General features: G+C 38.9%; 1 protein-coding gene across 2 annotated transcripts in view; it reads right to left on the minus strand.

Annotated features, from left to right (window-relative positions):
* Positions 1-12,176, minus strand: part of lrba (LPS-responsive vesicle trafficking, beach and anchor containing) — an 803,145-nt gene that overhangs the window by 497,064 nt on the left and 293,905 nt on the right. For both annotated transcript variants that reach the window (XM_072256051.1, XM_072256050.1), the window contains exon 36: positions 2,747-2,913. In XM_072256051.1, coding sequence (XP_072112152.1) covers positions 2,747-2,913 — 167 coding nt within the window. The remainder of the gene's footprint in view (positions 1-2,746; positions 2,914-12,176) is intronic.

The raw sequence follows: 12,176 nt of genomic DNA on the forward strand, positions 1-12,176 counted from the left end.
AAGGTCGAGGTTCGTCGTCTGCTGTGGCTGATGTGGAAAGCTTGCTTGACTGCTGAGCCTCGCGCATTTTTAGATCATACAATTCTTTGTAAGCACTCAAACCATCTTGCAAGTATGCCCTAAACTGACATACCCTTTCAAAATTAAAGTCATACTTTATCATTACTCATTCAGTTTCAATTGTTATCCTTTCCTCTTCCAATTGCATCAGCTCTTCATCTAAGAGTTCTTGGTCATAGGATGCCAAAACCTCTTCAACATCATCTTCGTCAACTTCCACAAGCCAAACTCACTTTGTCCTTACTTCATACACCACGATCAAAATGCCTAATTATGTCTAGTTTTACGTTAAGTGCAACACTCTTACGAGCTCTTTTAGGCTTTTCTGCTACCTTACAACTCATCTTGCAAACGGCTGCTCACAGGCACGTTTTTAAGCAATGCCGGCGAGAATGCCATTCCGAATCCAGGGGAGAGCGGCTGCTCGGGGCGCGTGCTACCTTTTTTTTTATCGCGCACTGCTTTTCTTTGTAACAGTGAAAATACCTTCTGTTAGCGAAAACAGGTAACTAATGTAGGTCTTTCGTAACAGTGAGGTTTCGTAAAGCGAACGTTCAAAAAGCGGGGGACACCTGTAATTGATTTACTTGTTTACTTATTTTTTTCTCTCTCTGCTGGATTATGTTTTGCATTGAACTGTTGCTGCTAGGTTAACAAATTTCACACCACATGCCGGTGATAAAACTGATTCTGATTCTTTACACCCCTAAGCAATCTTCCACATTAATGGGCAGATACTATTGCAGGACGGATAGATATATAAGTGATTCAGGGACAATTAATGCTGTACCCCATACTCTTGGTTACTTGTTTCCTATCATGTGGAGGAATCAGACTGGATGAATAGACTGTTTTCTGTAATAGTAGGGACCCAAGCAGGAATCAAATAGATTGTAAAAGTCCTGATAGATCTGACTGAAGATGGTTTTAAAATCTTCAGCCTCATTTTTGGCACTCAGTAATGGGCATTCCATTCTTGTAGATGCAGTTGATTCGGAATTCTCTCTTTAACTTGTTACGTACCCCATAACTGGGTTGCCAAACCAGCAGAAATGGATCACTCAGTTGGAGTCTGGATTTCTAGAACTAATAAAGTTTTATTAAAGAAACAAGCAACACAGTACTTTAATCAAAAGGATAATAAATGCAACAGTTCAGCAATGATAAACACACATATACACAGAATTAAGATAACAGGATCAATCAAGCTCTATCGTTGTCTAGGGGTAAATGACCAGTTTCAAAGTGACACAAAGTTCAGTTCAATCTAGTTCAGTTCAGTTCGCAGTAATCGCTGCCGTGGGAGATGGACAGTGTGGGGGGAAGGAGAGAGAGAGCAAAATGAATGAATATTCAAGCGGCTTCCACACAGACCTTCGCAGTCAGCTTTCGGGCGAGTCCTTTGTAATGTCATCTGAGGTCACCGACCGTGACCACCACCCCCCCCCCCCCCCCGTTTCCAGATACGATCGTTTCTCTGTGGTGAACCTGGCACTCTGGCAAGGGTGGACACACACCAGGTTCCCGCCGGTCCTGCCTTTCCACCCTGTGCGTCTATGGCTTGTCCCGCGACCAGCCGTCCAAAACTTCCCACCGACTTGTGAGAGACGCACCACTTCTAGGGTCTCGTTACCTCGGGGTGTCGTGTGTGACCTGCCTTAGCGAACCTGTCCCTTTTTATCCCCCTGCTGGGGTATCGCCTGTCCATCACTTCAAACAGTTCAGGATTCAAAGGGTGAGCCGATCTTGACAGCCCTCCTTCCGTTAGACTCTCCCGTCCCTTCATTAACATCTCCAAATGCTGCTCCATTGTTTTCCTTATCTCTCTCTCTCCTGAAGACAGGTGGCAGACCAACTGCTGATCCCACTGGTGCCAGCACAGGACAGCTAACATCTTAATCTATGTGTATTCTCGTCACAAACTTTACACTAGTACTCATCACTAGATGTGATAGGTTTACAGAACTTTGCTCTGGCTGCTGTTTTTTTGGATTGCTTGCTTTTCTATTGCATGCTGTTTACTAAGGATGTGGTCATGTCTGATAAATCATTCTAAAGTTTGCCCAGGTGCTGCACACAATACATTCATCTACATGAATCATTAAAGTAGGGTACACATCCCGGCTGTTTGGTAATGGTAGGATGCAAGAATTTTGATACATGGGGTTACAGATTGTGGTGGCTCATAGCCCACAGAACCTCAGTGATGCCCTGTTTTGAGCTTTCCCAACTGGTGCAAAGGTAGCTCCAAATAACACAAGATAAGATTATCTCTACAAGAACGATGCAATAGTCACTCCCACCAAAATTGTCACAGACAGCTGCAAACTGCCAAAGTTCAAAGTTTAAAGTAAATTTATTCTCAAAGTACATACAGTATATGTCACCATATACAACCCTGAGATTCATTTTCTTGTGGGCATTGTCAATAAATCCAATAACCATAACAGAATCAATGAAAGACCACACCAATAGGGTGGACAACCAGTGTGTAAAAGATAACCTGTGCAAGTACAAAAAGAAAGAACTAATAAAAATAAATAAATAAATTAGCAATAAATATTGAGAACATGAGATGAAGAGTCTTTGAAAGTGAGTCCATAATGGTTCACATACCACCAGTTAGAGGTAAGTGATTAAATATTTTATCTTTCCTAAATTTTGAATATAAAACCAATGTTTTTACCTTAATGAAGAGCTTCCCCAAGCACCATGTTTATCTGTCAAAATGTTGACAATCTTCTGTATCAACTGGGTTGAAGTCACATGATCGCGATACTTTGCTGCTCTTATTAGGTGATCACACATCTTTTCTTCTTCACGTCTTTCCGCTGAATACTGGGCACACAGAGACTGTCGAGAAAAGAATTAATGTATTTTTATTTATAATGTTATCATTTTTCCAATCAGATACAGCACGTCAAAAGGGCTATGGAGAATTAGACTATATCTTTCTTCTTTATCAGTCTTTATATTAATTTTTTAAGAAGTACAAACAAGAGAAGAATTATCTCAAATATCTATATCGATAACAATACATATAAAAGGTAAAATAAACATTATCAAGATCATACATAGTACTAATCTAATAATATAATAAAAATAAGATAATCAATTCTCCTCTTATCATTTCATAAAAGAAAAAAGATAAAGAAACTTTTATAATTTTTATATATAAAAAAAACACTAGTCTCTATAAACAAAAACAAAAGGTAAGTAATAAGAAAAAGGAAAAAAAGGGACTGGGCATACTCCACACTGAGAGTAAAAAAGAGAAGAAAGAGAAACTTTCTGATCAAATCCAAAGTTTCAAGAATGTAACTGGAAGAGCAATAAATCAAACCATATGAAAATATTGAATAAAAGATCGCCAGGTTTCTTCAAACTTATAGGATGTATCAAATGCCCAACTTCTTATTTTCTCTAAACTTAGACAGGACATAATGGAGGAAAGCCAATAAAAAACAGTAGGTGGATTAGAATCCTTCCATTTAAGCAAAATGGCTCTCCTAGCCAATAAAGTTGTAAAAGCTATCATCCGTTGAGTGGAAACAGGAATATATCCTGCTTCCGTTGGAATGATCCCAAAAATTGCTGTAAATAAGTTCGGTTGTAGGTCCAAATTCAAGACTTTCGATAAAGTTTTAAAGACATCTTTCCAAAAATTAACTATCTTGATACAAGACCAAAATATATGAGTTAAAGTAGCCACCTCAATATTACATCTGTCACAAATAGGATTAATATTAGGAAAAATACGGGCTAATTTATCCTTTGGCATGCAAGAGTTTGGGCACCCCTGGTCAAAATTTCTGTTACTGTGAATAGCTAAGCAAGTAAAAGATGAACTGATTTCCAAAAGGCTTAAAGTTAAAGATGACATATTTCTTTAATATTTTAAGCAAGAAAACTTTTTTATTTTCATCTTTTACAATTTCAAAATAACAAAAAAGGAAAAGAGCCAGAAACAAAAGTTTGGGTACTCTGCATGGCAGTACTTAGTAACACCCCCTTTGGCAAGTATCACAGCTTGTAAACGCTTTTTGTAGCCAGCTAAGAGTCTTTCAATTCTTGTTTGGGGGATTTTCACCCATTATTCCTTTGGTTTTCCAAATTAAAAAGGTCTGATCGAAAATCGATGGTTTAAAAAAATAATTAAGATGGATTTTTACTAGAAAGAACAAAGTTTTTAAACTCAAAAAATCTACAAAACTGAAACCAAATTCTTAATGTATGCTTAATAATGGGATTGAGGTCTCGACTACCAATCTTAGAAAGCAAAAACGGAAGAAGAGCTCCCAGTAAAGAGGCCGACTGTATTTTTATATGTCTTCTTAAGAGATTATTATCTTTCACATGTTTACTGCATAATATTATCAACCGATACTAATATTATCAACCGATGAAAATCAGAAGCCTTATCACTATATTTCACTTTCACATCAAAGCAATCTCCTGACCACCACTGACTGTTCAAATGGAGGGGGAAAATCTTTGTTAAAATTAATATTTAATAAATTTCATCTCTGGAAATTTATGGGTAAAAATTAAACTCTGATCATCAATTTGGACTAGTCTGCAGTATGGCAATATTGTACCTATTTTTAATTACGTACCCATGCTTTAGGAAATTCAATTCCAAAGTTTTTGGTGATGTTTTCATTTGTTCTGCTATATTGTTTCCAGGTGCAAGTCTTTATCAAGTGACATTAACAGCAGTGTAATATTCATAATTCTTTATTAGCATAATCTTCAATCTCATTGGTCTAAAAGTGAAGGTTCTTAAATTCATAGAAGAATTAGTTTTTATTAAAATTGTTTCTATTGAAATTATGGTACCTTGGAGGCCAACACTGTAATTGCATTCTTTGCCTTTACTGAGATTTATGAATTCAAACACATGTGCATGTGCTTGGACTGCTTTGCCTCTGGAGGTTAAAGTCATGGTCACTCTCAGCTCTCTCACTATAGGGTCATTTCCAAGATTAAAAGGAGAAAATGTGAGAAACACTCAACAGAAAGAGAAACAGTTAAATGTTCTAGGTTCAGAACCCTTCATTAGAACTAGTATTCGGTGCTTATGAAAGGACTCAAGCCTGAATTGCAACAGTTTTTCATTCCACAGATGCTGCCTGACAAAGTGAGCATTTCAAACACTTCCTGCTTTTATTTTGGCAGTTTAAAAAAAATATTCTCACAGTTTGCTATTTACTGCTGCATTGAGGAAGGCATCTAAACTCCACACTCAACTATTTTTCCTTTAAGCCACAGAACCAGGCAGAGCAGCCCGAGCAATTGCTAGAAAATGTTGGTATTCTTAGATTGTATTCATATGGTATTACTCCATACAGAGAATACCCAAGCAACCTCTTGCCCTGACTAGTCTCTGTGGACCTTAGTAAAAAGAACAAACTTTTTAGGAGAAGATGGCGGTGCGACGGCAGCGCGTTCGGCCTCTCCGGTGATGAATATCTGTTATCTGTTAAGTAGGGGACCGTGCACAATTCTGATTTGATGGAGACAGACGTGAGAGTACGGAGGAACATCTGGAAAACTTCTGAAATGCCCGCTTCGCTGCCGCTGCTACTGTTTGGTAACCAGAATCTCCAGAGCAGAAGGCCCTGAAATCCTCGGCTTTGCTTGTTTCAGCGGCCAGGGAGAGGATGGCACTCGGGAGGCGGTATCGGAGGGGCTGGTCAGAGGCTCGAAGTTTTCAGACGGATGGACTCGGTGCTGGTTGTGGTCAGCTGCTTCCAAGGCATTGGCAGTTGACGGTGCCTGGAGGTTTATGGCAGGGAGTTTCTCCCTTTTGCTGCCTGCTATCGGGGACTCGGGAGTCAATCGACTCGGGGACTTTTGAGACTTTTTTTTACCATGCCCATGGTTTGTTCTTCATCAAATTATGGTATTGCTTTGCACTGCTGTAACTATATGTTATAATTATGTGGTTCTGTCAGTGTTAGTCTTTGGTTTGTCCTGTTTTCTGTGATATCACTCCGGAGAAACATTGTATCATTTCTTAATGCATCTATGCATTTCTAAATGACAATAAGAGAGGACTGAGTGTTCTCTTAATCTATAAAAAACTGCATCTTCACAGTTGACCATGACTCAGCAAGAATTTGTGGCTGCAATATACTGTGTTTGCATTCACCACATGGGATTTTAGCAAACTGCATCACTCAATCATCAGTGCATAGTGAAGGCCACAGGCTAGCCTCTGCACATAACCATGAAGGACCATGCCTGGTCATTCCCAGGTGATTGCCATGTAAATCTATGGAAGCGGTTCTTAGATTCATTGATTATTAGGACTGGGAAGAGCTTCAATACTATACTCCAAATAGGACAAAGCTGAAAAACATCACCATGGGTTTCCATGTCAATCTTGTGGAAGAATGGGGTACATTGCAAAAATAATCACACAGCTAGTTTTAATCTCTTGTTTGAAGCTTCACTAACAGTGCGTGTGACCATTTACGACCCAACTCTCCCCTTCCTACTTTTTCCCAAGCTCCCATTCAACATTCTTGCCAATTAGTGACTCAAATGCACCAAAAAATGAGTATGCAGCTTGGATCACTGGGCAGAGCAGGGTGTCCGTGTGTGTGTGTGTGTGTGTGTGTGTGTGTGTGTGTGTGTGTGTGTGTGTGTGTGTGTTGGTGGTCATCATCAACACAGACTGGGAGATTACACAACCAGAGTATGGCAAGGTCCTCAATTTGCAGATGAGTTGGTGGGCTTGCTCTACTGACTTGTCTCAAAGTCTGATCTACAAACTCTTCTCATTCAGTACTTTTAAACAGGTGAGGCAATAGCGATTATTCCTGTAATTGTAAATCAATATATGCTCAAACTGTCTCGTGGGCACTATTCTTCAACAGCTGACCTAATGGGGTAAATTCAACTACCATCCTCCCCCAGACCCTCTTCTGCAACACGATAGCATGGTAACATAGCAGTTACTACAATCACTTTACTGTGCCAGTGATCACCATCAGGGTTCAATTACCACTGCCTGTAGGGCGTTTGGATGTTCTTCCCATGAACATGTAGGTTTGCCTCCCGTGCTTGAGCTTCCTCCCACATTTCAAAGATGTATGGTAATGGCTAGTGAGCTATGAATATCCTTATAGAAGTTTATAATGAGCTACATCCTTTTAAAGAGCTAGCTGCCAAGACTGCAGCTGCTAATCCAAATGCCAGTAGCTATGAGAATTAACACATACAAGATGCTGGAGGAACTTAGAAGGTCAGATAGCATCTACAGAGGAAAACAAACAGCTTACATTTCAGGCCAAGAGCTTTCATCAGAACCTGAAACTTTGACTGTTTGTTTTCCTCTATAAATGCTGCCTGACCTGCTGAATTCTCCAGTATTTAGTGGGTGCTGATTCAGATTTCCAGCATAAGAACTTGTTATGGATTAAAGGATGATGTCCCACTGAAAGTGACCCAAAGCACAGCACTATATACGCATTTACAGGTGGCACAGCTAATAGAGCTTCTGCCTTGCATTGCCAGAGAACTGGGTTCAATTCCAATCTTGTGTGCTGTGTCGGGCTGACACACTGGAAGTTCAAAGGTCTAAATCCATGCAATTTCTCTCTATGAAAACTCAACAGAGCTGGTCTGTGAAACCCCTAACTGAAAAAAAAATGTTGTTTTACAGAACAACCAAAAACAGCAATAGTGTGACCCACAACACTATATTAACACTACTAAAAGGTAACAAAATAATTCCTAGATATCAGTCCTTAACAATAAATTAAATTGCACACCAGCAAGAGAAGTTCCTTAATCAATTACCAAAGAGAAATAATCAAGAAAATTTGCAATCATTATATATCTAATTATAAATATTAATGAATCATTATCTTTATCAGTGATTTTGTTTTAAAGAGGGTGGGGAAAAAAGAGACTGAACATGAGTAGAGTTCACACAATCCGACTACTGTACAGTGAAATACACAGAATACTTGCGAGTCCTTTCTCTTTTTTAAATCTGAATGCATGGAATTAAGCTGTTCATAGGAATTACCTAAAATAAAAATGAACCAAGGGATATGCAACTTCATATTAATAATGAATAAAAACAATTTTATATTTCAAAGGAATTCTGTATGATTTTCACATTTTTAATTAGTTTAATTTTACTTTCTTTGCATAACATATCAACATGTACACTTTTGCATATGTATTTGAATGTTCATATTACTCTTCTGTGCAATATATTAGATGAAATATGGTAAATCACACTTGCTGATATGTACCCAAAATGAAGATGATCTACACATTACAATCTATTTTTGTGGTGGTATCTGCAGCATAAGAACTAGGTTGGATACATTACTCTGAAAGTGACAACAACATTGGAATTTTAATCTAAATAATCTCTAAATAAATATATTTATTTATTATCTGTGTTCACCTCTCTATCTAAATTGGAGGAAATCATGGGAATTGATGTAAATTTCAGGTCCTAAAGTAGTTAAGTTGTAAAATACCTGAATATCACGCACTTGGGTACATGATTCTAAAGTGGGTATTTAATAGCATACTAAGCCTTAATTACTGGACCTAAAAAACTAATTTCCACAAGCACTTTAAAATTTCTCTGAAATATTTCAAGCCGCATGAGGTTTTGAAAATTATTTTTTTCATGACTTTTGATACACAGAAACACATATACACACATATATACATTTATACACATACACACACATAAATATATATATATATATATATATATATAGAGAGAGAGAGAGAGAGAGAGAGAGAGAGAGAGAGTAGTTAAGGATTCCTTTGAAATGATGCCTGATTGTAGCAACTGTTAGAAACGGAGGAGTCCTCACAAGATCACCAGATCTTTGGAGGAAACTTCTTCTAAGGACAATAGCAAGCACTGCCTCTTTGCCACTAGTCACAAATTCTTGTTCTATACATTATTTCCAGATATACAGTATTCAGCATCTATTTTCTAACTTTATTACATCAGAAAACTAAATTCATTTAAGTGTTTTTCTTTCATTCAAATACATGCCAATTTCAAGATCTGCTTAATATATTTTCAATTTATTTGTTGACATAAATTATGGAAATATGGGGAGAGGAATTAAAAATGTTGAAAACAGGTGAATGGAATAAAGTGTTAAGTAAATGTCTTAAAGTGCCCTATAATTTACAGTTAGAACCTCCTCCACAATTTAACCATTAACTTTTCAAGTCCGACATATAATCTATAGCTATAAATCATGTTAACAAGTTAAGCTTTCCCTTTTATCAATCTCTGTCTCCTTAAAGAGAAGTTTCACTTTAAACATGTGATCAAAAGGAAATCAAACAACACTTAGTAATGACAGATGGACTTGCATGTGTAAATGGCAAATCCGATGAGGAAGTGGATAATTGTGCCAGCACAAAATTACAAATATGAAGTTATTGTATGTTAGTCAACTTATTTTATATCATATTGACAGCCTCTAAGGTTACATTAAACAAAATCTCAAACACTGAAAAAGCAGTTCACATCAGTTTAAATGCAAAGGCTTTTAATGCATTAATATATTAATGCAAGTTTCAAAAAGTGAAAGGAGATTTGATTGAAACATGCAGGATCCGGAGAGTGCATATGGAGAGGGTGTTTCTTGCAGAGAATCTAGGAAAAGGGTATCTGTTCAAAAATATGAGGATTGCCCATTCATGATAAAAGTGAGGTGAATTGTTTCTCTCAGTGTCATCAATCTTTTGAAATTTCTTCTTCAACGCAAGGGAGAGGGCAGAAGAATACAGATTCATAGAACATAACAGCACAGCACAGGCCCTTTGGCCCACAATGTAGTGCTGACCTTTTAATCTACTTTGAGATCAATCTAATTCTTCCCTCCCACATAGTCCTCCATTTTCCTATCATCCGTGTACCTAAATGTCCCTAACATATCTGCCTTTCTCACCACCCCTGAAAGCAATACCATGCATGCGCCACTCTCTATATTTAAAAAAAACTTTCCTCTGACTTTCTCCCTATACTTTTCTCCAATCATCTTAAAATATTGGTTCTTTCTATACTGGGAAAAAGTCTCTGGCTGTCCACTTGACCTTTGCCTCTTTTCATCTCATACACCTTTATCAAGTCACCCCTTATCCTTCTTCACTCCAAAGAGAAAAGCCTAACTCGCTCAACCTATCTTCCTAAGACATGCCTCCAATCCAGGCAGCATCCTGGTAAATCTCCTCTGCACTCTCTCTAAAGCTTCCACATCCTTCTTATAAGAGCTGATCAGAACTGAACACAATATTCCAAGTGTGGTCTAACCAGGGTTTTCTAGACCTGCAGAAATACTTCATGACATAATCCTGTCTAATGAAGAACTACACATCATATGCCTTCATAACAACCCCATCAACTTGCAGAATCAGAAACAGGTTTATTATCACCAGCATGTGACGTGAAATTTGTTAACTTAGCAGCAGCAGTTCAATGGAATACATAATCTAGCAGAGAGGGAAAAAAAATGAAAATAATAATAATAAACAAGTACATCAATTACATATATTGAATACATTTAAAATGTGCAAAAACAGAAATACTGCATATTAAAAAAAAGTGAGGTAGTGTCCAAAGATTCAATGTCCATTTAGGAATCTGATGGCAGAGGGGAAAAAGCTGTTCCTGAACCGTTGGGTGTGTGCCTTCAGGCTTCTGTATCTCCTACCTGATGGTAACAGTGAGAAAAGGGCATGCCCTGGGTGCTGGAGGTCCTTAATAATGAATGTTGCCTTTTTGAGACACCGCTCCCTGATGATGTCCTGGGTACTTTGTAGGCTAGTACCCAAGATGGAGCGGACTAGATTTACAATCTACAGCAGCTTCTTTCGGTCCAGTGCAATAGTCCCCCATGCCAGACAGTGATGCAGCCTGTCAGAATGCCCTCCATGGTACAACTACAGAAGTTTTTGAGTATATTTGTTGACTTGCCAAATCTCTTCAAACTCCTAATAAAGTATAGCTGCTGTCTTCCCTTCTTTATAACTACATCGATATGTTGGGACCAGGTTAGATCCTCAGAGATCTTGACACCCAGGAACTTGAAGCTGCTCACTCTCTCCACTTCTGATCCCCCTATGAGGATTGGTAGGTGTTCCTTCGTCTTAACCTTCCTGAAGTCCACAATCAGCTCTTTCGTCTAACTGACATTGAGTTCCAGATTGTTGCTACTGCACCACTCCGCTAGTTGGTATATCTCACTCCAGTACGCCCTCTCATCACCACCAGAGGTTCTACCAACAATGGTTGTACCGTCAGCAAGTTTATAGATGGAACTTAAGCTATGCTTAGCCACATAGTCTTGTGTATATATAGAGTACAGCGGTGGGCTAAGCACACACCCCTGAGGTGCGCCAGTGCTGATCGTCAGCGAGCAGGATATATTATCACCAATCCACATAGATTGTAGTCTTCCGGTTAGGAAGCCGAGGATCCAATTGCAGAGGGAGGTACAGAGGCCCAGGTTCTGCAACTTCTCAATCAGGATGGTATTAAGTGCTGAGCTGTAGTCGATGAACAGCATCCTGACATAGGTGTTTATGTTGCCCAGGTGCTCTAAAGCCGTGTGGAGGGGCATTGAGATTGTGTCTGCCGTTGACCTATTCTGGCATAGGCAAATTGCAAAGTTGCAACTGGAAGCAGCTGTCCCGGAGCTTGTTGGTCCTGGCTTTTATGCTGCGGTACTGTTTCCCAGATGGACGCAGCTGGAACAGTTTGTGGTTGGGGTGACTCGGGTCTCCAGTGATCCGCTGGGCCCTTTTTATGCACCTGTCTTTGTAGGTGTCCTGAAAGGTGGGAAGTTCACATCTACAGGTGCGCTGGGCTGTCCACCCCACTCTTTGCAAAGACGTGCAATTGAGAAAAGTACTGTTCTCATACCAGGCGGTGATGCAGCCAGTGAGGATGCTCTCAATTTTGCCCTATAGAAAGTTCTTAGGATTTGGGAGCATACCGAACACATCCACAAAAGTTTCCTGGATCCCATGCCCCCTCACTTTCTGAAAGAGCCTACTTTATCCAGCACCTTACTAAAATCCATATACATTACCACGTCCATTACTCTACCTTC

The sequence above is a fragment of the Mobula birostris genome, chromosome 4 (assembly GCF_030028105.1).
Source record: "Mobula birostris isolate sMobBir1 chromosome 4, sMobBir1.hap1, whole genome shotgun sequence".
Taxonomy (NCBI): domain Eukaryota; kingdom Metazoa; phylum Chordata; class Chondrichthyes; order Myliobatiformes; family Myliobatidae; genus Mobula; species Mobula birostris.